Raw genomic sequence first — 27072 nt, forward strand, 5'->3', positions numbered from 1 at the left:
GTTTGTTTACACTTGCTTTGTTACACATTATAAACACTCCCTCTAATAATCTCTTTAGAAAAGGAATTCTTCAAATGTATTCTTTAAATTGTCTGATTCCACAGTCATTAATATTGAATGAGTTGAAATAGGTTTGAACTGAACATTGTTTTGTTATATTTTATCCATATGCTTTTGGAATGTACACAAAGGACCTTAACTGAGAGAAAACATGGTTCATACAAATGAGGCAATAGGATTGTAAAAAAAAAAAAAAAGAAAGAAACAAGCAATTATCGAAGTAACCATCATATAGAGAGTATCTTTTCCATATGCTTATATTACATTTCGACAAACTAGTGGCGCATTACACTGCAACACCGGCAAGCTGCAGTTATATTCAGTAAATTATGCTGGAATGGGTTTCAAACGTACAGCCTGTGGGCCAGAATTGCTCTGACAAAAGGTTTAATAGGGCTCAAGAGATATTTAGATCTTAGTCTGAGATTAAAGCAGGTTTTGTACATTATCAGGATCAAAAACTCCTAATTCAGTTTATATGTTAATTTATTATCTGAACTGACTATTTTGTCTGTTCAGATAATAAATTATGATTATTATTATTATTATTATCAGACCCAAATACTTAAAATGCTGCACATTCTGAGGAATTACGATTAATTACGATTGCTATCGATTTTAGATATTCATATTTCAAATGCCCTGAATATAATATAAAGATTTTGACTGTCTGTTAAATGATAAACATTTCAGAGGTTTTTATTTTCTTCCACCATCCATATTTTAGTCATTTCTATAGTTATTGTTTAACATTAAAGTATACTTGTTGTTGATGGCACTTCAACACATACATTCATGTTTTTACATTTTGTTGCTTTCATTTCTCAATCGTTTGCAGAATGAACTGGGTCTTGGTTGAGTGCGTGCGTAACGTAAGCGGAATGACGTTTTTTCTGTGGTGTCACGTGGCTGACACTTCCGGCAGCTGTGTTCATTTAGCATGCTAATGTAAGATAGGCCGTTTTATTCACTTGAATAGTTTAACATGAAAAGAGACAGAAGCTGGTTCCTCGGAAGAGTTAAATTCCACCATGAAGACAAGTCCTCTGTTGTTGTCCAAAAGGACTGAAATGAGTATTTGTAAGTACGAATGTACATGTCTCCTGTAAAAAAAGAAATAAGCAGCTAACTGAGCTTCCCGTTGTCGTTAGCACCCGGTGGCTTAACCACTGTGGCATTGAAGCTAATACATCTAAGGACGTTTGTAACTAACAGGGGCGGTAATATTCGAATAATAAACGAAATAATTAGACTAAAACTGGTATATTTGGCTTTTTGTTAGGATATTTCGGCAGAAACAACTCCCTTTCTACTTTTGGTGTGATATTTGGGAGGACAGAACCAAGCGTTAAGTTTAATGCCATTTAAAGTACTCTCTCTTTCAGTTTAAGCCACATTCCAAATATCCCCCAGCCCTATTATTACGTATAAAACAGAATTTTTGGCTGGTGATGACTTTATGTTCGTATTTGGTGGCAGTGGGGACAAAATTTGCTCTTTTGACGGTGAAGTAGTGTTAATTACTGAAATATTTCGTTGTACCCCCGTGTTACAATGACAGTACTGTAAAGACTATTCCATTCTAATCTAAAATTATGCTTCCTTGTAACCTTCCTTTAAAACCTTCCCCTAAAATAACTGAAAGTTTAACATTGGAAAAAAGTTTAAAAAAATATGTGCATAAAATCTCTTGAAAATTAAAAAAATATTAACTCTAGTTGCTTAAAAGGTTTGACATGTTGTTGTACAGTGCAGACGTCAGTGTTTAGAACTTAGTGTTTAGTACCATCTCCTCCCGGTGCTCTTCTCCTCCATCAGCCATGTTTACTCATGCTGATGTTTTAAAACACCTATGCCAGAATCAACCTATAAGCCTCTGGAAACGGTGGGCAGAGATCAATGTGTCAAAATAATTTCAATAATAACCTTTTTTTCAATTAAGTGTTTTTGTGACTATATGGAGTTAAAATCAAAATAATAATTAAACATCAAATAATGACAGAGGCCTAACGTGAAGTTGACTTTTCTTTTGCAGATTCTTCATAGTTCCTTCATCCACCTTGCGTTTAAAAGCGATAGTAACTTCTTGGATAAGGGATGGTGAGGGGAAATCACTTGCTAATAGCTTACTTCTATAACAAGTCATCCTGTGGCAACTTCCTGGACACTACCTGTTCCCATTTATCAATTAATTCATTATGTCACTACCAAATGAACAGTGGAACAGAGGGAAGGATCGTGAGAGAGGGGCCCGTCCCAAGGTGAGACAGAGTCGGTCAGAAGAAAGACGGGACACAGGCAGTGGACGAAAGGGTGGAAAAGGGAAGAAGAAAGGTCTCGCCTGCCATGAACCAGCAGCTGAAAGGCCTGTCAGCGATGGCTTTGAGTATGGTGAGCTGCTAGGTGACCTAGAGTCCAGGGACCAATCATCTTCTCCTCAGAAAGAGACCTGGAGATGGCAGGGTTTTGACACAGACTCTTCTCTATTAGGACAAGAAAGAGTTTCAGGCAGGCCTGGACTAGAAACTGTCAACTCTGTTAGCGATCTACCTGCACCAAGTGAAGGTGACAGCAGAGCAAGCAGCGGTCGCTCTCTGCGACAGAAAATCCAAGATGCAATGGGGCAGTGTTTCCCAATAAAGACACACAGTGCTGCAGTTCCAGAACCACCCCCACAGGCTCTTTCATCAGCTGCTGCCTGTGCCTCCTCGAGGCGCAAGATCCATCTGAGTGAGTTGATGTTGGATGACTGCCCGTTCCCTGTTGGATCAGAGCTGGCTCAGAAATGGTATCTCATTAAACAGCACACAGCTCCCATTACCCAGGCTCCCATTCTTGACTCACCAGTAGTGTGCAGTGCTCCAACTTCAACCCTGGCGAGTGTCGTGGATGACGTAGACGATAAATTACGTGAGCGCAGGCGCATTAGCATTGAACAAGGTGTTGAGCCACCGCCCAATGCTGAAATTCACACGTTTGAGGTGATGGCCCAAATTAACCCACTTTATAAACACGGTCCAAAACTGGCTCATGGAATGAATGAGCTTTCAGGAACTGACAGTCTCTCTGCTCATCAGCAACAGCAGCTTCTTCTACAAAGACAACAGCAGCACCAACTGTTGCTACAGAACTGTTTGGACACTCTGGATGAGGTGGTGGCTTCAGCCTCTGCCTCCGTTCATCCATGCAATACCATCCCTGACCCTGTGGTTGACCCAGTGGGTAAAACGACCAGCTTGTCCTCCACAGCTGTACTTCCTCCAACTGAGCATAACAAACCTCACGATGGCTACCGCATTCACACGCAGATTGATTACATTCACTGTCTAGTTCCAGACCTGCTGCAGATCACAAACCTCCCGTGTTACTGGGGGGTCATGGACCGTTACGAAGCTGAGAGGCTTCTAGAAGGGAAGCCCGAGGGCACTTTCCTCCTCAGAGACTCTGCTCAGGAAGACTACCTCTTTTCTGTCAGCTTTCGACGCTACGGCCGCTCGCTGCACGCACGCATCGAACAATGGAATCACAATTTTAGCTTTGACGTGCATGACCCCAGTGTCTTCCATGCATCCACAGTAACAGGCCTTCTGGAACACTACAAGGATCCCAACTCTTGCATGTTCTTCGAGCCCCTGCTTTCCAACCCCATTCATCGCATGCAGCCATTCAGTCTGCAACACATCTGCCGTGCTGTCATCAACAGCTGCACCACATATGACGGCATCAACATGCTTCCCATTCCGAATGCTTTGAAAAAGCATCTGAAAGAATACCACTATAAACAGAGGGTGCGTGTTCGCAGGATGGACACCTGGTGGGAATGAAGGCAAAGTGAAAAACTCTTATATACACTATATTATGTATAACGCAAGCCATATTTTCACCAAAGTTGGTACACTACTGAAAGTGCACTAAAGCAAAAATCTGTAATTTGGTCATGCACTTGATTCTTTGTCTCAAAAGAAAAAGTACAGACAGTAAAGACACTTGATACAAATGATCTACCTGCAAAGCATTCCAAATAAGTTGGGACAGATGGGTTTTTTTTATCACAGACTGTCTTTGGCACATAAATTCTCAGCAGCACAACATTTCTTCACACTATAGATATTTACTGTTAATCTTTGGAGGTTAGGAGGGGGTCCCACGGGTTATGGGTGTGATATACCAGTGCATTTTGGCTCATTGTTTAACCAGTCTCAATATTTGAGCCTAATTATCAGGCTGACTGCTAAACCTACCAGAATGTTATCTTTCTATGACTTTTCTGTCTTACTTTATCGCAGTCCCAATCTTTTAGAGTGAGTTACATGTATAAATTCCATGTTGTGATTGGTAAATGAGAAAAGATAGTTTTATTTATTTATTTTTTTTAATTTAAAGTTTACCTTTTTTAACAAAGGTGTGAATTACTAAACTACAGATTGGTTTTTGTGTCATCTTTAGGTAGTGTACCAACTTCCCTGGAAATGAAGTTTGTACATTAACAGCATTAGAAAACTGAACAATGAAGGTTCTTCACTTGATTTGGCTGTACACTGTATTTTTTTTAATTTATTTTTCTTTCTGCTGTACACGTCTTAACTAAACTAGTAATAGCACTAATAATCTTGGTGATCTTGCACAGTCCTGAGTTCTTCAGGCTCCTACATGCTGTTCAGAGAACTAACCTGAAGTGCATCAGAAGCAGCTTTGTTATCTGACAACGGGGGAAATTGCACACAGTGGAAACTGTGGAAATCAAGATGATTATTGTAGAATCATCAGCCACGTGCTGAGCAGGTAGACAGAATTGTGGAACTGCCTCCCATCAATGTAATTATTTGCTGTTTTCCACACATACAATAAGTGATTGTCAGAGGTAGGAGTGCCTACTTGTTTTTTATGATGGATTTTTCTCAAATATTGGCAATGATCACATGCCTGTTTAACAAATAACCGTGTAAGAGCCCAACTGGTTTTTACAAGGTGGTCTTAAATGAATGCCATATGTGTAGACATTGCACCGTTCTGTTGCTGTTTCCCCCTGCATCATCAAACCATCTGTGCTTCTCTCTCAGGTTAATTGACATGCAGCTGGCACTAGTTGTATTCATTAAGTTTGAAGTATACGTAGGATCCAATGTCAAACATACAGTGTTGTTAGGAACTGAAATGACAAAGCTCAGACTGGAAATGAATTCCAGTAAAATTTAATCACAGAATGTTCACTCGCGTGTGTGTGTTTCCATCCGCTGCTGTTAGCAGTTTCTCCACAGATGTATTCACAGAAACTGTGCCAATTTCTGAAAGGACTCTGAACACAAACTGAGATACTTCAATCTCTGTTGTCAAATCACCAGTAATGCCTTGCAAATAAACACAGAAATCAGAATCATTCTCTCGCCTCAAAACTTTTTCTAAAAATATGAAGAATACATTCCATAAATGTGTAGATGCAGACCATGCAATAAAAACTGTTAGTTATCCTCTTGGTTGTTTTAATTTATTCTTTGTTTTTGGTTCTGTAATTTAAACAAGTCAGCACTTATACTAAAGGTAAAATTAACTATACAATTTCTACAGTTGTTTTAAATTCTTGATTGTCAGGTCTCTGTCTTAAAAATCACTCCTGCGCTGTTTTTTTTCTTTTCTCTTTGATATTAACAATATCAGAACTCACTGTTGTTGATCTGTCCTGTTTATCTGGGCCCAGCTCTCAGACCTAAATATGATAAAAAGTGAAAGGATGGATGGATAAACACAAGCTCAGTGTTTTTGGTCTGTTTCTCTGTCAATAGTACTGTTTCTTTCACATACTCATTATTTACACAATAATCAAACAGTATACATTGCTTTCAGTGATTTAATGTCATTGATTGTGTTGTGGGAACTCGTCAGTTGGAACCTCTGTGTTTCAGTGAGAGTCTGACAGTATGTTTGCTGCCTTCTCTGTCTCGCTTGTTGCACATTAGCTGTGATCCAGCACCTCAGCTTTAATCAATTTAGAAGCAGTAACATAAAACATACCAAAAGCAATAACAAAACACTTTGTGGATAATACTGTGGTCATTGTCAAAAAGTAACACAAGTAATATAGCAAAAAATGCTAACCCTGTGCACGCATATTCATTTTTATCTCTGGTAACACTGATTTTTCTGTTTGGTGTCCTGACATTTCAGCATACCTATTAAAACAGACTTAACTGAATTCTGGTTTGTTGTGACGCTTGACTATGTCAGTCCCAGCTCTGTTCTCACAAGCTCCTGAGCTAGAGTTTTCAATTAATAAATATGTAAATGTATATGAAATGCAGTATTTCGTGATAAAATAACCCTTTACTGTGATATCAGGAGTGTCCTGGTCAGAAACCTGCATATTAGCAACACCTTGAGTTATTATTAGCATCTAGAAAGTTGGAACACTGGAAAGATCAGCAGTAAACAGCATAAACTCAGCTCTACAGGAATACCAACTAACACCCTGCACATCGAAAGTGACAGACACTGATTGTGGATAATGATTGCCTTACGCCTTTGAGCATGGCACATGGAGAGATAGGAAGAGAGACTTTGATCATTCACTTCAGCAAAGTTCCATCTTTCTGATGGAGCTGTGGATAAAGCTAAAAGATAGGATAATCAGTTTCTCTGTGTGTGTTGGTTTCTGTCTATGAAACTGATAGGCAGTTGGAAACAGGAATCCGTATGAATTGGTTTTTCTCATCATTGATAACACCTTTCATATTATTCTCCATCCTTTTGCAAAAATACACTTTCAGACTCGAACACCAACCCACGTTCTGCTATTACCTGTTACCAGCTACTGCAGTGCCTCCTAAATCATAGGCAATTTTCTTCTGCCACAACCAAATATTCAAATTTTTTGACGTATCATTCCAGAGGCTGCTGAATCATCTGGACAGCTGTTCCTTTGTCTTTGTTTAAAGGCGACCATCTTGGCCTTGTTCTTCAGTGTCCTCGAAGAACATGTTTGGCAAGACTTCTGTGCTGCTGATGTTGCTTGACATCCTATTTTGAAGTAAAGTTAGAATGTTCTGTCTTTTATCTGCTGTACTTGGTTTCCTTGGCTGATCTTACTCTGGTCCAGTGGGCCAACTTTAAGTCTAGTTTAGGCTGTAATGAGTTTTTTGCTAAGTTTTTACCAAATATCACATATTTCAGACATTTATGTTTTATATTGGTTTTGGGGTTGGTTTTTTATAGTTAATGTTTTTATATAATTATATTTATTAAAATGACTCTTAAGCTAATTTGTTTAACCTACTGAAGATGCTTAAGGCTAAATCCTATTGAATACGTGTAAATGCTTGGGAGGTTTTAGTGAAATTAATAGACCCCTCAAGCTAATTTGTTTGTTTTTGGTTGTCTCTCAGGTTTTTTTTCTACAGTTCCATGGTGTCTTTTGGCTAATTATCAGTAATCTTTATTTGCCTTATTGCCAACCAGTTATGTTATTTATGAAAAACTCCAATCCCCAGTCTCTCTCTTTCTACACATACACATTAATGTATATTTATCTATAAGACTCTTTACGTGAGCCTTTTGTTACATGAATATTCTCTGTGTTTCCTGTTGTTGCTGCTGGCAGCAATGCTATTAATGAGAGTCAGTGTCCAAATCCATGGTTTCACGGGTTGGTTTAACACCATCATTAGCGGCTGTGCGCCTGTCATGATTCATTTTCACCTTGCATTTGTGCTCCTGTAAAGGAGGGAAAGGCGTAGACATGGTTAAGAAGATGAACTGGAATGCATCTTTCATGCTCTTACATTGGAACGCAAGCATTTTTCTTTCTTCTGTGATTAACTGTGACTGTGAGCCTCAGTTGGCTGCCTGGTGCTGCTGAGGTTACCTGACTGCAAAGGTACATTTTAACCCAAATATGTTTCGGATAAACACAGGGAATTATAAATGGCCAAGCTCTACGTTTTTAATCTTCTGTGGCATATTTGTGTTATTTCTCTTAGAGTCAATCCCTCACCTCCATGCCAAGAGACTGAACACTTTCTAATGAGACAAATGTCACCATATTATGGTACATTGCACCTTTCACATTGAAAATTACACATAATTGGTTATTATTTAACAAGGTTCATATGTCTACTAGTGTCAATTTAGTCCTGTATTTACTTACAAATTTAGACAAAACAGTAACTGCAAATCAGGATGTCCATGTTAAACTGCTAATTAACGTGAAGTTGGTGAGTCGTGCGACCAGAGATTGGGTCCCGTCACAATTGGGTTTCAGCAGAAGTTGGACTTTGTTCCGCTTTGCATAAACAAAGTTCCCATTATAGTGCTTGAAAACACATGGTTACACAGGTGCATCAACATATACTGAAACTATCATGCTTCTAATTAAATTTGGATGAAGTGTCTCCAATATACAAAACTTTATTTTAAACCCTATTATTATTTTTATTTTAGCAGAAGTTATATAAATATTTTTAAAATAACACTTTATTTACAATACGTGTAAACTGTAAAACACAATTACAGAATAAAACGTTAGAGGTATAGTAAGCAGAATTTAGTGGTTAACATTTTCTTCCTTTGTGTTCTCTTTATCTCAGCACAGCATGAAGGAAGGAAACACAGTGTAAAACACATTATAAACATACTCAGAATGCATTGTATTTGTAAGTGCAAATTGCTATGGTGCAAGGGACACAGCAGGTGGCTGTAAAGAGCTTTTGTTGTAGCTGGCCTGTGTGTATGTGTTTTTTCTTGTTTTTTTTTTTTTTGAGGGAGCAGGGTGGGACGAGACGTCCGCTTAGTTGATGATCATTGGCTAAGGCTGAGTAAGGTTTCATGGTAAGCCAATCAGAGGAAGTGTTTACACTAAATCTAACACGCACACAGCCGGCATACACCCCCAGCTAGCAAAGGTGAGTGGATGCAATGTCGTGTCTGAAAGGCAAGTTGGCGTTTTCAAAATGGCCATACAGGCAGTACTTCAGTCTCCTTGAGGTAAAAGGCAAGAAAGTACATGCGAAGTGTACATTATGCCGCGGAGTGAAGTGTTTCCACGTCCGTTGTAAGCCACTGTATTGTAATGAATCGTCTCTCAACAACACACACTTCTACAAACGTAGTAGCCAAAACCACCGTTGTTGACACTGTTGACTATGACAGCGAGCCTGATGTGACCGTATAATTTATTTAATGAGGTAAAGCACGTCATAGTTAAACATTTTTACTTTATTTTTTTAAGAAAATACATTAACTGTTAGTATGTACAGAGAGTTTATATTGTTAAACTGTATTTCTGTCATGAAAATACTTGAAGCACACTATATCTACCAGTTGTGGTCTGTTGAGGTGCATTAAATATATATAAAAATTCTATATAAGTACCTGTCTATACAGTTCTGGCTTGTAAAACTCACTGAGAGAAAGAAAAATGAAATTCTTAGTTTTGTTTAAACTTAGTAACACAATAGTTACTTTCCCTGGGAACTAGTTACTTTTATTGTGTAGTATTTCAGTTAATAACTTTGTTACTTTTTGGGAGAAGTAACTATAACTAATTACTTTCTAAAGGTAATGCGCCCAAAGCTGGTTGAGATGCTGGGGATCAACTGCAGCAGCAACATCATCAGTGGCAGCAGCAACATCAGCAGCAACATCATCATCATCAGCAACATCAGCAGCAACAGCATCACCATCAGCAGCAGCAGCAGCAGCAGCAGAAGATAGTCTCTTTCATCATGCAGGTAGAACTATTCCTCATGGGAGAACAAACAGAGGTCTCTTCTTTGCCTAAGGCAAACCCAAAGCTGATTGGTCACACGTACCTGCTGTGTTTGTGCCTGTTTAGACCCCCCCACCCCCACCCCTTTAACAGTCAAAGAGCTTTTTGTCTGAGCCTATAATCTTTGAATTAGAGCACTATGAGGGTGGAGAATAGGCTTATAATGATAATGATAATGGCTGAGGGACTGCTATATTCACAAATAATCTCAGTGCCATAATCTAACAAAAATGCCTGACAGTGTTTAGTCTCGGGTCCTTTGAGTCAGAGAACGTGCACAGCAGCCAAGTATTTTTGTAGGTCTGCAGTACGGCTGATCTGTGGACCTATAAAAATGTTCACACAAATATACCTTGTATCTAGGACATAAATTTAGGGAAGGACTTATGAAAACTGCTTTCTAATTCTGGTAAGATGCATAGAGCAACTCATGCTTTTTCGGCTCACAGAGGAGGAATACATTTGGGTCGGTGACAGAGGAATCACTGCAGCAGCAGGAGTAGCAGTGAGAGAGAGAGAGAGAGAGAGGGAGAGGGTTATTTTGGTCAGCAAATGAATATGAACTGAACATCATCCTTACTCATGAACAACAGCATTTTTTGCCAGTTTCACTCAAATCAACTGACAGACTTTAAATAAGACTGTCCTATGTTCTCTGCCAATCACTCCTATAGCTGAAGGCATTAAACTTGAATTTCTGGATTTATACATATTTTAATATCTCTATCTCTGTGTATAAAATATACAAAACCAAGGATTTTTGGACAGTTCCAGATTCAGAATTTATATATTTTGAATTGCCATCACTGCCCAATGTAACAGGATGAAATTGACCTTTAGAGATACTTAACTCTTGACCTCTTGTCCAGAGAGGCGAGGCGAGATGTTTTCCTGATTGTTTAAATGTATTTCTTGGATGTGTTTAAAGTGGAGTAAGCTTTTTGTGACAATTTCCCTCAACATACAAGGCACTGAATTTTACTAATTAACGTAGATTGTAGTAACATGCCCTCCTTGCTCAATCATTTGCTTTGACACGTTATTGATGATTTTTGTTTTGTGGTATGAGTGTCACAGCTTTACAAGTGAGGACATTTGTAAGATTGGAGGGCAAAAACATACATAATACCAGCCCATATATAATGCTCACTTAGATCCATGGAGCCCTCAAGCAGTAATGTGGACATAGTACAGTGAGATTATAGCGCTTGATCATTTATCCAGTTTTGCAAATTAACACAACCTGTCATTTGATGTATGTGGTTGGAATGTGTGCCTGTGTATTTGTACATCAGAGCTATTAATGGAGCCCCAGAAAATACTGATAATTATGATAATGGTAATTACAGATAAACACTGTTTGCTCTGAGTGGATAGAATGGTTAATGATAAGCGGCGTTTACAATGACAATACTGCGGATTGCAATCGATCATTGGTACAGGTGCAGGGTTGGTGAGGGGAACTAATGACAGGAGATGCAGGAAAAGAAAATAAATAGAGAAAAGTACAAAACAAATACAGCAATGCCTCAGAGTTACCCTAGTGATACCTTTCAGGAATTATAAAATTGCCCTGTAATATTTATTGTATAATTGGGATTTTTTTTCAAATTCTGTGCTACACATTTTTTTCTGTTAGACAGTATATATATCAGTAACACAGACTGCACTCCCAACATTTCTGGTTATGGTACTGATTTAAAAAAAAAACAGACTCCTGGCTCCCTTCTGATCAGAGAACAACACCACAGTCATGGCAGAACTTCAACAGAACTCCTATGGAGTGTTGTATCACACCAGGTTGATTGCTAATCTGTTATTGTCTAAGCATATTCTGCGTGATTTGCACGTCTATGATTTATCACACACACACACACATGCATATATACATTTATACATACTGTATATATATCTATATATATACACACGCTTACATATATATCCTAGAATAACCATACATCTGCATATTGTAACATCATAATCATAATTTAATTTACTATTGTAATGAGTCTGGTTCTGCTGTTTCCCTGCCAGCAGCCATGACAACGTCTTCACCTCCCACCTACGTATTTTACAGAAACAACTTGACTTATTGGTTAAGGCAGTGTTGATAATATCTGGGAAACTCTTTAATCCCTGAACTGCACCTTTAAACACAATTAAATAAAAATAATTAAATAAAATAAAAACTAGAGAAAGAATAAACGCATCTTAACCTTGCCAGCAAGTAATTTTCAGAATCATCATTCCTCACAACACGCAGCTGTAATGTTTGTCCTCCAGGTTTTCATATTACAGCAGTTTGTCACACAGCTGTGAAGTTTAATTTACAACTAAATATTCGGTTGGAGAACTGACACCTCAGTGATCTGAACCTGAACTCTCTAAGAAGATTACGCAAACCATAACAAATCCTCTGCATTACTGATGTGCACAAAAGTGTCTTGGAAATGAAAAGTTCTTCACAACCTGGTGCACCATAATGTTGTGTATGATATTTTGGACGATTTATTTTCCTCTTCTCCAGACAATCACAGCAGATTAGCAGAATTTCCATCTTGCTTTATCTCTTTCCTTCTTCATGTCCTCCTTCACTACTTCCATAAATATTCTGTATGGTCTTTCATGGTCCCTTCTACCCAGCATTTCCATCTCCAACATCGTTTTTCCAATATAAACTCTACATCTGTAAACTACCAAACTACAAACTCCTTAAACTTGTCAGTTACTCTGGTCTCGTCATTTTTAATCTTGGCTTTTCTGGTCAAAATCTTTACGACTTCACCTCTCCTTACTTTCAGACACCTTCAGGATCTCCAAAGTATTCAGAACGGCATGTCTCATGACTTTCCATCCTGTTTTAACAAAACTTTAATCAACTTCTATTCAGTAAAAGCCCTAGGTGCCTCAGTTTATCCTCCAAAAATAAGGTCAGACCTGAAGGCACCATAAAATATCAACCTGAGTTAATGCTGCCTCTGTATCTGCTTTGGTCGGCCAAAAAGACTTGGAGCTAAGGGCTCCTGGGCCTCGTCGCTTCTTGTTGTAGCACAAAGGCCAGTATGAGGCAAGTGACCTAAAAAGTGTGGAAATGGCACTTTTTTATCGATACCACAGAATCGATCCAATCACTCCCAAGGCTAGTCTGTAGACCAGAAATCTTTTGTCCCACGTATGTAACCGTCCTCCATGACTTCTAGCCACACAATGGAACAGAAACACCAACAAAAAACTCCATTACTCTCTGTTGTCCGTCTGTCCTCCTCCATGTCCAATTGTTTTATTATTAACTCTTCCACGTTCACCTTCCTAGTCTTTATCACCCTAACCTTGTCTTTCTCTCCCCAGATGTCTGTTTCATTTTCTCTTTCCTTAATGACCAATCCCTCGTGGAGTTCCTTCTTTCTGACTACTTTGCTGTCTCTTTGTTACCTTCTTTCTTTGATTGCTCTCTTGTACTTCCCCATTCAAACGCTGTCTTTCATTGTTCCTTCTTCTCTGACCTGAAGCCATGACAAACTGCTTCCTGCCTGTTTCTTTTACTAGCGCCGTTGTGCCTTTGTAGTCCTCTGTGTTCTCGTCGATACTCCTTATTCTGTTTTCACCATTTTGTGCTTGGATAAGCTTTGACTCACTTCCTCCTCTTTGTGTCCATTGGCATTTTACACATTCCAGTCATGCTGACTAGTCGCTGTACACCCTCTCTCTGCACCACTTAACAATCTCTTTCATGTTGCATGTCTTGGATATACTGTATATACATTTTTTTTCTCAGTGCAACTTCTTCTTCTGTTACTCTATAGCCCAGCCTCTTCTCATAATACACGCTGACCACATGTTACTCTATAGCCCAGCCTCTTCTCAAAATACACGCTGTTTTATCCTCTTCAAATCCACATTCATAGTCCTGTAGCTCCTCCCTCCTGTGTCTGTAGTTATTTAGACCAACTTTTAATATCTCTGGTTCTACCTGTAGTTGTGCAGTGGCTAATTATAGGCTTTTGTGGTTATTATCTTTTTTTTTGGTCAATTTGACAATATATCAAATAGTAAAAATGTATTTAATTTAGAAAGGTTTTATATTTTTGTTATCATTTTGCTTTTTGTGTAATAACTTTTGAATGTTAAATTAATTTTCAAGCTTAATGTAGTATAATTACTTACTTCATTTAATGTAATGACTTCTTGGTTAGCCCCAGCTCCTGCTATTTTTGTTTTGTTTATGTTTCTGTCTAAATTTTGATTCAAACTCACCTCATACATACTGTACATAACCTCATAATTAGTGTTATGATTCCAAAAATACAAAATAGAGAAAAGTGTCAAATTGCAGCCTTGAGCTTCTTTTTATTTGCTTACATGCAAATTATATAAATAATCTGATTTCTATTTGATTCTTTTACATTCATATTAGAGAAAACACATATTTTCCCTGATAACAGATGCTGTGGTTACAGACAGTGCACACGCTGGGATCAAAAACAGTGATAGTCGGCAGCAATATTTAAAATAGCGCTTCATCATATTAATGGTCTGCCTTTTATCCTGTTCTCCTTAGGCCTTGCTTATTACCTGAAGGTATGTTTCACTGGAATCCCATCAGCATGAGTGACACGTCTTGGAGAATTAGCTTGAGGACAGAAAAGAGCAGAAAGGCTCCTGCAGGAGACGCAGACTCTCCTTTAATCAACAGGTAAAACCTTTCAGCTTCAACTACATTTACCCTGATTTCTTTTTTTAGTTACTGTTTTAAAACTTTCTGTGCATGGTTTGAAGATAAACATCTTCAACAAATTATTTTAAAATAATCTGGTCTTCATTTACATCTTCTTTCTGGCCTTCTGGATCATTTTGAAGGGAACAGTTTGTGAAGACTGTTGTGGTTTGTGAATTGAGTTTCAAACCTAAAGCTCGTAGGTAGAAGTTGAGGGTGCGATTCTGAATGTGGTCTGTGCGTACGCTTCACAAGTTGGACGTCAGTTAGAAGAGAAGTGAGGAATTTTGGAGCAAGCTAGATGAAGCGGTAGAGGTTGTACCCAGAGGGGAGAGGGTAGTGGTCAGAGTGGACTTTAATGGACACGTAGGTGAAGAGATGAGGAGGTTCCTGATTCTGGGAAAGATGGGAATACAGAAGGACAGATGATGATTGAAGAGAGAACAGAAATGGCTGTTGTTAATACTTACATAAGGATGAAGGAGGAACATGAGGTGACATGTAAGAGTGGAGGAAGATGCACACAGGTGGATTACATCATGTACAGGAAGTGCCATCTGAAAGAGGTAGGAGTGAAGGTCAGACTGTAAGGAGCAAAGATGGTAAGATGGTTGATGAGTTTGAAGACAGTCAAACAGTCAACCGTCCGTAGTGATGGACAGGGTCTTTTTGAATGTAGTGAAAGGGACATGATGATGTTTCATGTAACAGAAAAGGAGGCAGGGCTAAGGGTTAGTGGGAGGCAGATGATCAACAGTGGTGAGCCTTCGAGGGAGCAGCTAAAAGAAGAAGAGAGACGCGAAACTTGTACCTCTGCCAGTGAATCATTCAAATCCATTGTCACTTATGCCCCTTAAAAGTGACAGTTATAGAATGGTATACTCTAAGGAAACATTCTCAAGCAGCTGTATACTATAATGCTAGAAAAATAAATGAATTAAAAAATGTAAATTATGACATTTGTTAATGATAACGCTGTTCTCTTCTTTTGCTTTCGGCAATTTTGTCAATGTGCACTTCACCAAAACGTGATTTGAATAAAACTCTAAAAATCTCATATGGAAAGTGAAGCCCTTTGGGTAGATAAACTTTTCCAAATAAAAAAATAAAATGGTCATTAAAAGTGGGATAAATACTTTATATTGGGTTTTATTTTTTTAGATGTTTAGTAAACACAACAAAAGCTGCGACTTCACCTGCAGGCAGGATGTTTTTTTAGCCAGGATGTTTCACAGTCTGGCTGCTCTCAGCCCCGAAGCCCTCTGTCACTTTTTGTACCAGCCTCAGGGAATGGAATAACCAGAGTGAAGTCTGGGATTTCAGTCGCATCCTCAAGTAACCTGGCTCTGAGGCCAGCGTTAAAATCAATCCCTAAAGCAACAAGTATGCAGTGTAAGATATCCAAATTGAAAATGATGAGGTCATATTTTTTGTCCTGGTCAATAAAGAGGCGACAGAGTTCTGGATGAGATGCAGCTGAGTGAGGGATTTTTTTTCTTTTGCTGATACCGGTTGGCAGTTGATCACAGGTGTTCTAATGTGGAGTTGATAAATGCAGAAATAATGGGATTTAGATAGTTTAGAGTTTTTTTTCATCAATGAGAAGCAGGAAAGAGGAAATGTGGTTTTACTTTCTGAGGTTGTTTTCCATATTTGATTTGATGTGCAAAGTGGAAGAAATGTATTATTGTTGGCCCGAGAAAGCTGCAATGGCGTGTTTACTGATTTTTGCAAACACAGACATGGAAATTGACAGGCAGAGACAAGCCGATGCAGTCAGAAAATACTTTATTTCTACCACATGTAACCGGGGGTAATTTAAATGTTACTACGTGGATCTTTTTTCTTGAGGCAGGAATACCCAAAGTTTGGTATAATTTCCTCACCACACAGTGAGATGTGTCTGCCTCTGTCTTCTCAAGCTTTTGCTTTCATGACTAGATGTTTGTATTCTGGTTCCCAATCGTAGTTCTGGCCATCTCTAATTTAAAGTATCAGTCATTCTAATTGTTGGGTCATTAGGTGTTCATGTTTATTTGCATTTATAATAAAAGCAAAACTGCATTCACTTTGAATTTTCATTCAGGCATCAACTGCATCCAAATATAAGGCAGCAGCGACTCTGTCAAACGATGTTAACTACACTATGGTGACTTAGATGCTTTGAAGGACTTCTGAGAATTGGACAGTAAGCCAGTCTGACAAATCCTTTGATCTGCTGCTAAGACTGGAAATTCATCTGTTTGTTCTTTTCACCAAAGCCAGAGCCAAAGATTCAATCAAATGGTGCTGCATGTAGGATGTTGGGAATCCTGCCATCAAGTTGTTTTTGCTTTGTACAACGGCCAAGAATTGAGGCGGTGATGTCGTCTCTCTTATGCTTGCTCTAGAAAGCCAGTAGAGAAAGACAGAAAGACAGGAAAAAAATATTCACCTCATTGAGATCCTAATCATAAAGTAACCCTTAGTTCTGCTGGTGATCGATGTTTATGAAACCATAGTTTGTTAGTGCAGTGATTCCCAACCACTGCGCCGTGGCCAAGCACGTGGAGCTAAGTATAAATGTTTTCAGAAAAGCCAGGTCTGATTATAGTCTAATGGCTGTAAAACCATGAACACAAACCATGGTCTGGGGGGAAAAGGCCTTTGGCTTTTTGTATTACTCATCTTCAGTACCTCTGACCACCTTCTCCACACCTTGTCAAGGATAACAATGAGCTAAGGGAGCCTCTGGTGCTCTGGCAGAGGTCCGCTGTGATCTACATGTTGTTGTCAGTGTTGATGGGAATATTGTCAGTTTCACACCACTGAAAACCTTTACCAGCTCTCTGTAATCCTCCTCCTTATCATGCAGTGATGTAACCCCTGGTGGCAGTGGAGTTGGAAGTGAAGTCAAATTAGATGTCAGAGGTAAAGACGATGAACAAAAAAAAACTGACAAACTCATTCCCAGGTGGCTGGCAGTGCTCTATGTTAGCGCTGGCTTGGATCTTTTAAGTCTGACTTTACATCATAATAAAAAAGTCATACATTTAAAACCCCAGGTTTTACATCAGGAACAGTTTCTTAGTGAGCAGTCCTGGTTCCTGGTGGAGTTTTCTTTTTGTTTCTACGTTTTGGACTTTGGACTCATAATGGTTTATTTTGGTTTCCGTATCCTGGGGTGCAAATCCCCAGTGTTGATACTTAGGTGATAAAAGACGTGGGTTAGCAGAGAAGGCTCACTATTTAACGTTATCATAGAAGCTGTAAATTGCTAAGCACCCTTGCGTGTTAGCCTACACTCGATTTGATTGATTTGCTAATGACCAATCCCCTGCTACCTGTCAATGTGTTGTATTGTGATGACAGAAGCTTGTGATAAACTGCCAAAAAGGCTGGGCAGCAACTTGCTGATAAAACTAGCACAGTGGTTGAAATTGCTAGCTAAGCTGTTAGCTGTTACGTCGTGCACTTCAGAGCAGTAATTTTCTGGCCTCTGGACCATCTGTGGTCCATTGTGCAGAATGAGCTTCCTCTACTGCTGATAAATAATGGTACTACATCCACCAGTCAAGACTATTTTACTCAGACAGAGCCGCCACCAGCCCCTGAATTCCACTAATTTCTGCATTTCACTGGATCTTTAAAATGCAAATTACACTTGAATTACACAGACCAGTGTTTTCTCAGACGGATGCTGTTTTGTTTCTGTGTGAAGTTGAACAACCTGCAGATAATGTTGAGGACAGTCAGATAAAAGTCAACCTTTAATTAAAGAGAAGAAGAAGAAGAAGAGTGTGACTCAACATGCAGCTGCCTCTGGGAATCTGTGCTGCTTTTCTCTCATGTGTTTCACGCTTTTGTGTCTAATTTGTTTCGAGAAATATTTTGCATCATTAAATCTAACTTCTTTATTCCTTGATGGTCTCCAAAATATATCTTTACATAAATAAATAATAAATATGGCTGGTATTAAGTCAGAGACATCGGGCACTTATTCCTACAATAGACCAAGTCAAATCTGCCAAACGAGCAGCTTGTTGTTTCCACTGGTCAGTGTGTTTATATACAGTAGGAACAGCGACTGTTCTGTTGTACCTGTAAATCACTGTTGGTTGTTAGCAAGAAAGCAGTGACAGTCGTGCTACAATGTGGCTTTAATTAATGATCTTGTCTCTTCAAGACATGAGTCACGGTGTGCATGAGCACAACACTGTGAAGGTTGACATGTTTTCGGGACAAGTTGTCAACAATGACTTCATACACAGAGCTCTGGCCATTTGTGTTCAAAGACACAACATAGATTTGGTTTCTTTGGCAGTTGCCAGGCACTTAGGACAGAGACTCTCTCTCTCACTCTCTCCTTCTGTAATTAGAAACAGGATGAAGGGTGAAGGATGAAAAGAAGATCTTAAATTTAACCTTTATGTCACCCAGTTTAATTAGAAGTGTATTTCCAAAACATTTCATTCTCACTGCTGTTGTCAAGGTCGTCCTCATCCACACTGACATGCATTTGTTGCTTTTCATGCTCTGCAGTAATTACTTTGTTAATGTGGCACACATTTAGATTGGAGTATTTGATTAGGAGGATGGTTGAGGAACTGCATGGAAGTTTACATAACAATTGGAAAAAACATGATTTTTTTCCTCACCTTTATTTCACTAAAAACTAAACACTGTGCATTGTTATTTTACTTTTATTTAAACTCAATTTAAATGTTCTTTTTTAAAAAAATGTTAATGTCAGACTTCAAATTAGTTGGCATGCACTGGTAAAAGCTGCATATTACCAAACATGATAAGAAAGGTAAACTTGCCCCCTTATATTTAACATATTCTTTGCAAAATACTTTCCTCCATCCGCCAAGGTCTAGAGTTGGGAGTGCGGCTACATCCATTGGAGCTTTTAACCTTCAGCTACATATTTAAAAAACAGGAAGAATGATGAGGATACTGTCAGGATGGCATCCTGTATTTAAAAGTCTGTTCTAAGCCTGGAATCGAACCCACAAACCTCCAAGGTTTAGGACAACAGCAGTCACAGAACAGATTGGCTTAAAGTAATTCTTTTATCTCTGCTGCTCCTTAAGTCATTGTAGACTCCAGCAGATGTGGATTTCACTGTGTGATGTTTTCTTTCATGGTTGTTAAAATCTCAATTAGCTGAGATTGAGTTTGATTACGGGTTCACAGATAAGTCTATGGAAAAATTGAAACACACTTAGTGGAAACACTAGACTTCCAGAATGATGGATTTTCAGATGTCCTGGTCTTATCTTCGCCACAACTAAATTTGTATGCTAAATGGGATGGCTGGCTCTCTGCCCTTCACCACATCCACCAAGGGAATACAGAATTCCCTTTCGTAAAAGCGAACAGTGCCGTGTGCCTTTTTCTTGAAAGAAAATGAATCATCCTGCTTTCTTCTCACCTTAACAGAGTCCCTCATTTCAACCTCTCACTGTCATGTCGGGATTTAGAAAATGTGGTGGACAGGAAGCCGTGATGACATTGAGACATTTTTCTAATCCTATTTTTTTTTTTAAGACTCAAACGCTCGATGAACCCAGGTTGTATTAAAATGATAAAATGCACCAAACTGTTGAAAAACTTGATGCATGTCTGTCTCTCGCAGGTGCAATAAAAGAGAGAATTAGAACAATGGAGGACAGATGATGGATGGGCTTTTAAATGTCAATGTTTGAACCTAAAGTTAATACGCCCCCCATTGGTTCAGTTAGGTTAATTACTAAAAGGCTAAAAAGTTAATTGTAATCAGATTAGCATTAACAACAACAAGAAGAAGAATAGACTTTTTAAATTGTACTTAACAATCATATTAATGACAGCCCAGCAGTTTCTTCAACCCTTTTCAGACAGTGTTGTAATAAATCCTCAGCTTCCTGCCCAGTACAGGATTTCCTTTGACACATTATCTATGGTTCCTTCCAGAAACAGGTCAATAAATTCAAGCCCTGGTTTTGTGCACTCAACATCTCGCCTGTGAGTTATCTCAAAGAAGTGCATCAATCTGTCGGCCTCTTCATAATCAATGTCACACTGTTGAAGGGTTATGTTGTATTTCGGGGCTGAGTAGCTTCACTTCTGAGGTTAAACTGGGGTTTGTGTCTTATAATCCAGCCAACTTTTTTTTAAAAAAATGGCAGTGAAAGTTTGATTCCAAATGAAAGAGCTTGATATGTACTGCTGCTCCCAGAATCTGTACTCACGGCAATCGTTGATACTACTGTAACTCCAGGACAGATGCCATACTACAGTCCCTTTAGTCAGATGTTGCAGCAGCAAACACAACAACACACCAGTGATTGCATAACTATAAATTGTTTGAAAACATTGATCCGTATCTTTTGAGATCCTTAAATTGTGTTGTGAACTCAGACTCAAGGTCACACTCAGCGGCAGCTAGCTCAGCCAGCTGACGTTGTGCTGGGAGGATCTCTCTCTCTCTCCCTCTGGAGTGTTGGATGTGACAGAAAGTGGCTGTAATCATGTCTGTCCATAAGTCCAGGGTTTGTCCTGCACCTGTCAGGTTAGGTTTATTAAGGTGTCCTGCATAGTCTGCAAAAATCCAAGTTTCACAGTCCACTTCTTGTCCTCCGTTCCTGAAAAGTTTTGTCCCTTTTCGACCAATTAGGCAATGAAAGCATCATACTGTGACAAATTGCTGTAAAGAATTTTTTTTTCACAGCTCAGCCACCTAACTGCAGAGTACACAGGTTGATCTGTGTACGAACTGTCCATGTCCTCATGCGATGACGTTAACCACTTTTGTCACAGCAGCCATAATTGCATTAGGAACTGAATTTGAAATTTTCGCACACACATTTTCTTGATATATAATGCAGTGAAGTTTTGTGATGTGTTGGCCGACTTTTTCTTTAATCAGTTTGACAGTTCCCTATGGCTAGTGTAGTCACTGCAAACTCTTTCCTGATGTTAATCTCTCTGTACCCCAACATGTTTAATTGAGGGCTTGGCAATGTCTTCGACTTTTGATGTGTCAGGAGTTGGCTTCAAGCAGCGCAGTTCCTCGGTTATAAATGAATTACTGCACCTTGCCATGACTGCCAAACACGAATGTTGTTCATATTGAAGTGCAATGCTAAATACTGTAATATGCAGATGCCCAATAAGTTGATTATTGTTTACCGGTAGATTGAAAAAGTGGCACAGGAAAATGACAAAATCACAAGATCACAATCACAAACCATACTTAATGCAGAGAAAGATTGGTCCCCTGCCCTGACTGGCATAATGAACTTGGTGGCATGGAGCAAATGTCTATGTGCCTTTTGGATTAATGTGATATGATGTGTGCATCAAACAAGAGGAAGAGTTTCTTAAAATTTGTTGGGTTTCTTTTTATGAGGAATAAGTGCAGAAGACAATATAGGATAAATGGAATAGATATAATGGCAGGACATACTGTAGATGAATACTTCAGAAAGCTGGACTGTTTTACAAACATGACAAGGTAATATATATATATCATAGCAGAAACTCAAACCTGAAGATCCATTTCCAGGCAGGAACAGCCATTTTAAAAAGGCGACTGCGTTCCCGAGGGATGAACACTGTACAGTAATTCACAGGCTGTTCGACGTAGGCATGGTGCCAGTTTCACTTCTTTAGAAAATAGTATATGTCAGAGCTGGCCGTCTGCCACATCACTAACAAAACTGTGCTTGTGCCAAATCAAATAGCTTTCTAAGCTTCTTTGCATGAATTAAGGAAGGATAACATAACATTGGAGAATGTTAAGCAGTTCAAGTAAATCTATATTAAAACTGCATTATATGTGCGATGGCCTTTCTATTGCCTTCCTTTTCCTTATCATTTTTAAGGAATTTAAAGTAAAACCAAAGAACCTGAGCCATGACCTGTTTTCCAATCTTTTTGGAGCCCTGGCACACGTTTTACATAAAAAAAATCTCATGGCTCACCACCGAACAAACAAACAGACAGTATATGTATTGAAATATATGTATTTTTTAGTTTATTGTGTGTGAAATCTGGGCCTGTTTAGTTGAACACAAAGCTGATGTACTCACAGGAATTGATTAGAATTGAAAAGATACCAGCCTGTACGTACACAAAGAAAAATTGTTTGCAGGAAATGAACAGTTTTCAGAGCAGTTACAGTGGCAGCCAGCATGATTTAATTCCCTTCTTCTCATGAGCGTGTTTGTATTGTCCGTCAAACCACCTTTTCATTTTGCCAAATCATGGTGTTGCTCCTTTAGTACTTTGCATGTAATAAGTACATACAGCAGTATAGCCTGACGAAGACAAAGGGCAGAACTTACTCACTGCTCCTCCCCTTGTACAAAAGAGGCATTGCAGCTACTTTTCACATAGGAAATCGGTTTTGCACCTGCTCCTGAGCAAAAATTGTTGAACATGTTTAGCTCTCATTAGTTTTTTCATAACGTCGAGCAAACCATACTTAATGCAGAGAAATCAGGGACATTTGCTGGTACTATTGACTGTTAACAAACTAATTTCCACCCTGCTGTACCTCCTGGCATGTCTGTGGATAATGACTCGTGACGGGAGCTGCTTATTTCTCTGCACTGATTGTGGTGATTAGTACTCTCCCGAAATGAGTCATAGTCACAGTATTGAAATGAATACCGGTGTTGTGCACAGTTATAGTACCTGGTGTTATTACAGAACTAGCTGACAAATTCTTGATATCTTCTTGTCATTTTCTTTCTCTTTTTTTTCACCCCTGCCTTGTATTTAATTCCCTCATGTAACTCGCTGACAGGTGTAACAATTATCTCCTGACTAACCATCCCACAGGCAGGGGAATTAAAGCTCTGAAATTCTGTTAGAGACTTCAGATAATACTCAACATTCAGACCTAATTTATAACCGTTATCAAAGCAGATGATGAAGGTCTAATGTCTGATGTAGAGAAGATACATACAGAGCACATCTTCATCTTTGATTTCTTTGTGAAAATAAATAATTTAGTGGGAAAATGTACAGTCTGTTTTCATTTAATGTGATCTCAGCTTTTCTTTAAACATGACTGGAATAACCAACACCATTAACCTTGAGTTACTGTACCTTTAGAAGCAGCAGCAGTCTCCCTATCTCAATAACAATTATACACTCATTGAAATGTGTGTATTAGTAACTTAATATCTTACTGGAATTCTGAAGTCAAACTTTGTTTTTACTTCCAGCGCTCTTCTGAATTAATATTGTTATTGAATTGCTTGCACACAGGACCCTTTATAAACTGTTATTATTGCAGCTTTATCACACTGCTGCGTGGTGATGCATCTCAGGCGTGACAATCCTTATCTCTGGTGATAATTTTCAGAAACCAAATAAACAATTTTGTATGCTGCACTTCTGGTTGAACATTATCACTGGTCTCTTTGCACATCCACTACTTCTTTCCCTGTTCTTTATTCTCTTTTCCACCACAATCTCACAGGTAATTCCCACAGTGTGTCTGCAGGCGGAAGATCAATGGCTCTGGTCTGAATAGAGAACGCTGGAGTCAGCAGGGAAGTACAGAGAGGTCAAGAAAAACTGTAAAGTAATCTTTATGGTCCCCCATCCCTACTATAACCATATTTAATATTTGGCCTCTAAGTACTTCTTTGTCGAGTATTTATTTTTTATTGTTTTCATAGGAAAAAAAAATAATGATAGTTGGTGGTGCTATACAGAACAGTACGTGTTTTGTTTTTTTTTGAGAGGTTTATGTTTTACTATTACTGTAATGCTGTAAGTGGTTATTTTTAGGGATACATCAATTTTGAAACTCTGGCCAGAACTGAAAACTGAAAATAAGGAAACCAAGGTCAGAAACTGAGACACTGAAACACCAAAATAAATACATAACGTCATCTACCATTGCAAATGGTAGATGACGACATAACTACGTAGATCGTAAAGCGCATTAACTCCTACTCTATGGATGAGCTGTGTCAGCTTAGTCAGAGTTGTCTAAATAATTTGAGCACAGCCACAAACTGAGTGAAATCTGTCTGTCTCTCTGCCCTTTTGTCTGTTTCTCTGGGGTTAATCAGGGTCCTCACACTTACCTGTGTCCTGTGTGTCCCGGCTCATTAGTCTCACCCGTGTCACCTGGTGCCCCGGGTATACATTATATATCTCTCTCCCTCACTCAGTCTTTTTCGGATCGTTGTTCAGTGTGTGTCGGTGTACGCAGCATTTTTTTTGCTTTGATGGCCATCACTTCAAAAGTCGTGGAGCTCTTCAGCTTCCACGTAAGCACCTGAGATTCACTGATTATATGTTGATTCCTCTTTTTGAGCCCAGTTACAAAGAAGCACGTGAACGGTGTCGGAGCCAGTGTCAAAGGAACTTCATTATTATTCATTATTTGAATTGTACTCCTGTATAATTGAACCCTTCTGTTGGAAAAAGGAACTATTATGAATTCTGTATGTAGCCATCAGTCCTGTTGAAATATTTACCACGTGCTTAATGGCAACATATTCATTATGATCTCTCTTCTATTATTTAACATAGTGTAACTAACATATTCAAATAATTAGGCTTCGCCATTACTACACACATTAAAACAAATGAAGGCTATAAATATTGTTAAGGTGACACTATAATTTAGTGTATGACATCAAGGACATTACACATTAATATCACATCTATTATTTAAAACCTCTTTCTGTACTTTAATATTGAATTATGATCTGTACTGTATATTATTCCATTATTATCATATATATAATTATTTAAAGACATCTTGAAAAAAAAGAATTACTAACCAGTTCAATGTGCAGTGTGAAAAATGTGTATTGTTGGGTTTATCATTACGTCTTTACCTTTCACACCTGCTGTGAAAACACATGTCAGTATCCACAGGAAGAATGATATTGTTCGGTAGCGGTCTCTGCAGAGCCTGATAAGACCAGGTCTAGGTGATGGTAGTGAATCAAAGTCCTTGATTATCTTCATAAGCCCTGATGCAGTGGCTGAGTTTCCAGATGTGGGTCTGGATAAGCTCCGGCCGACACATCACATTCAGCTTTCAACCAAGGGGATTAGGAGAGAAAATAGGTTATGAAACGTGTGCCGGGGGTCAGTCCACCTTGACCCCGAGTCTAAAGACGTCACGTTTTATTCACCACTTTATCCTTTACGCCATTCACTGAGTCTCTGAGGTTTCTAACTACAACATACCCTCCAGGAGGAGAGCTGAGGGAATTGCAGGTTTTTTCCTTTAACTTAAGTATATCAGACAAACGCTGCAAGGTGGGGTGACGGAACCCAGATCAGGCCCAGGGCCGACGTACTTGTGTTTAAGGCCAGTCAGAAGAATAAAAACTGCAAGGAAGCAGTCATTTTTAATACTTTGGTGGTAATGAAACACCATGGCTGCAGTGTTTATTAGATGTAATAATTTGTTCATTTAAAGGAATAGTCACCAACAGTTTTCCCATAAATGAGCGGCAGGGGTTTGTTTATGAGGTCAGGGAGGTCATGCACATAAGAAAAAACAATATAAAAAATCTGAATCAAAATCCTGCAAAATCAGTCTGATTGGATTAATCATCAATATTGACTGGACAAATTCATTGTTTTTTTTAGCAAAGTTCAAACTACCATGAAACCAATGCAGCCTGCTATTACATTGTAAAGATTGCCAAAATAGCTGGTAATGATGGTTAAAAAAAAGGATCTCTGAAATAGTGAATGACAGGATAGAGAGTTGAGGATGTGAAAGTTGTAGTAGAATTTCAAAGATGTGCACAACAGCCAGTTCTGGCCTGAGGATCACTAGAACACGAACATAGTCCTTGCTTCCTTGATATTTCCTATTCTTTTTTCCCTCTAAATTCTTGTATGTGGGTTAATATGCAGTACACAGTTGAAGTACAGAGTCATGTGGAGTGGGAGTTCCTAAAGTCTTTAGCCTCTGATGGCCAAAGTAAATGAACCAGAGGTTGTAACGGCCCCCACCTTAAAGGATATCGAACAAATATTCATGACTGTTTCCTGTGCTACTGTTATTTCATTCTCTGCAAACTGTAGATGTCCATCACTCATTCTACTGTAATTGTCTCAGGGGTCATCTGGGAAAAGATATAAAAATTAATGTGCATTTTGTTTTAACGTGTGTCTTGGGGAGTAGAAAAACGCCTTTCAACCAGAAGGTCATCGGATTGATCTCTGGCTCCACTTGTCTATATGCAGATGTAGCCCAAGGCAAACACACTTAACCCCAAATTGCTCCAGGCAGCTGTGCCTGCAGCATTTAAATGGGTCTTACTGACATAAAATGAAAAATAGACCTGAATAAGTCAAGACGTTTCAAGACAGTTGTTATGATTTAAAACGGTGTCACATTTTAATAACAAAAGTCTCTTAAGAAATGTTTTCTATTACATCTTTGTTAGTGTTGTGGGTTTTATCTCTTCAGGTTTTTCACACCTCAAAGGTCTGTTAATATCACTTTGCAAAATGTTTTGTTCCAGCTCAATCGTTTTTTCCAAAAGAATTATCAAACATTTAAAAATGACTTTTGGTT

The 27072-nt window shown here is 38.7% G+C and overlaps 1 protein-coding gene and 1 long non-coding RNA gene across 3 annotated transcripts in view; both read left to right on the top strand.

Moving 5' to 3' along the window:
- The first annotated feature begins 918 nt into the window (after window positions 1-918).
- socs9 (suppressor of cytokine signaling 9) lies at window positions 919-5434 on the top strand. Its single transcript, XM_008309267.3, has 2 exons — window positions 919-1140; window positions 2096-5434. Exon 2 carries the CDS (start codon window positions 2259-2261, stop codon window positions 3882-3884), a length of 1626 nt encoding a protein of 541 aa, XP_008307489.1. The 5' UTR covers window positions 919-1140; window positions 2096-2258; the 3' UTR covers window positions 3885-5434.
- A 2094-nt stretch (window positions 5435-7528) lies between these two features.
- Window positions 7529-27072, top strand: part of LOC107988479 (uncharacterized) — a 36182-nt gene continuing 16638 nt past the window's right edge. The window contains exons 1-3 of one of the 2 annotated variants that reach the window (XR_001759953.2): window positions 7529-9233; window positions 9607-9779; window positions 14376-14510. This is a non-coding gene — a long non-coding RNA (uncharacterized LOC107988479). Of the gene's footprint in view, window positions 9780-14375; window positions 14511-27072 lie in introns of both variants that reach the window. The other variant, XR_003049622.1, reaches the window with a different exon arrangement.

The sequence above is a fragment of the Cynoglossus semilaevis genome, chromosome 4 (genome assembly GCF_000523025.1).
Source record: "Cynoglossus semilaevis isolate Cse_v1.0 chromosome 4, Cse_v1.0, whole genome shotgun sequence".
NCBI classification, from domain to species: domain Eukaryota; kingdom Metazoa; phylum Chordata; class Actinopteri; order Pleuronectiformes; family Cynoglossidae; genus Cynoglossus; species Cynoglossus semilaevis.

What these genes read in the sequence shown, in the direction of transcription:
- socs9 (XM_008309267.3), top strand. Translation starts at nt 2,259, where the DNA reads ATGTCACTACCAAATGAACAGTGGAACAGAGGGAAGGATCGTGAGAGA.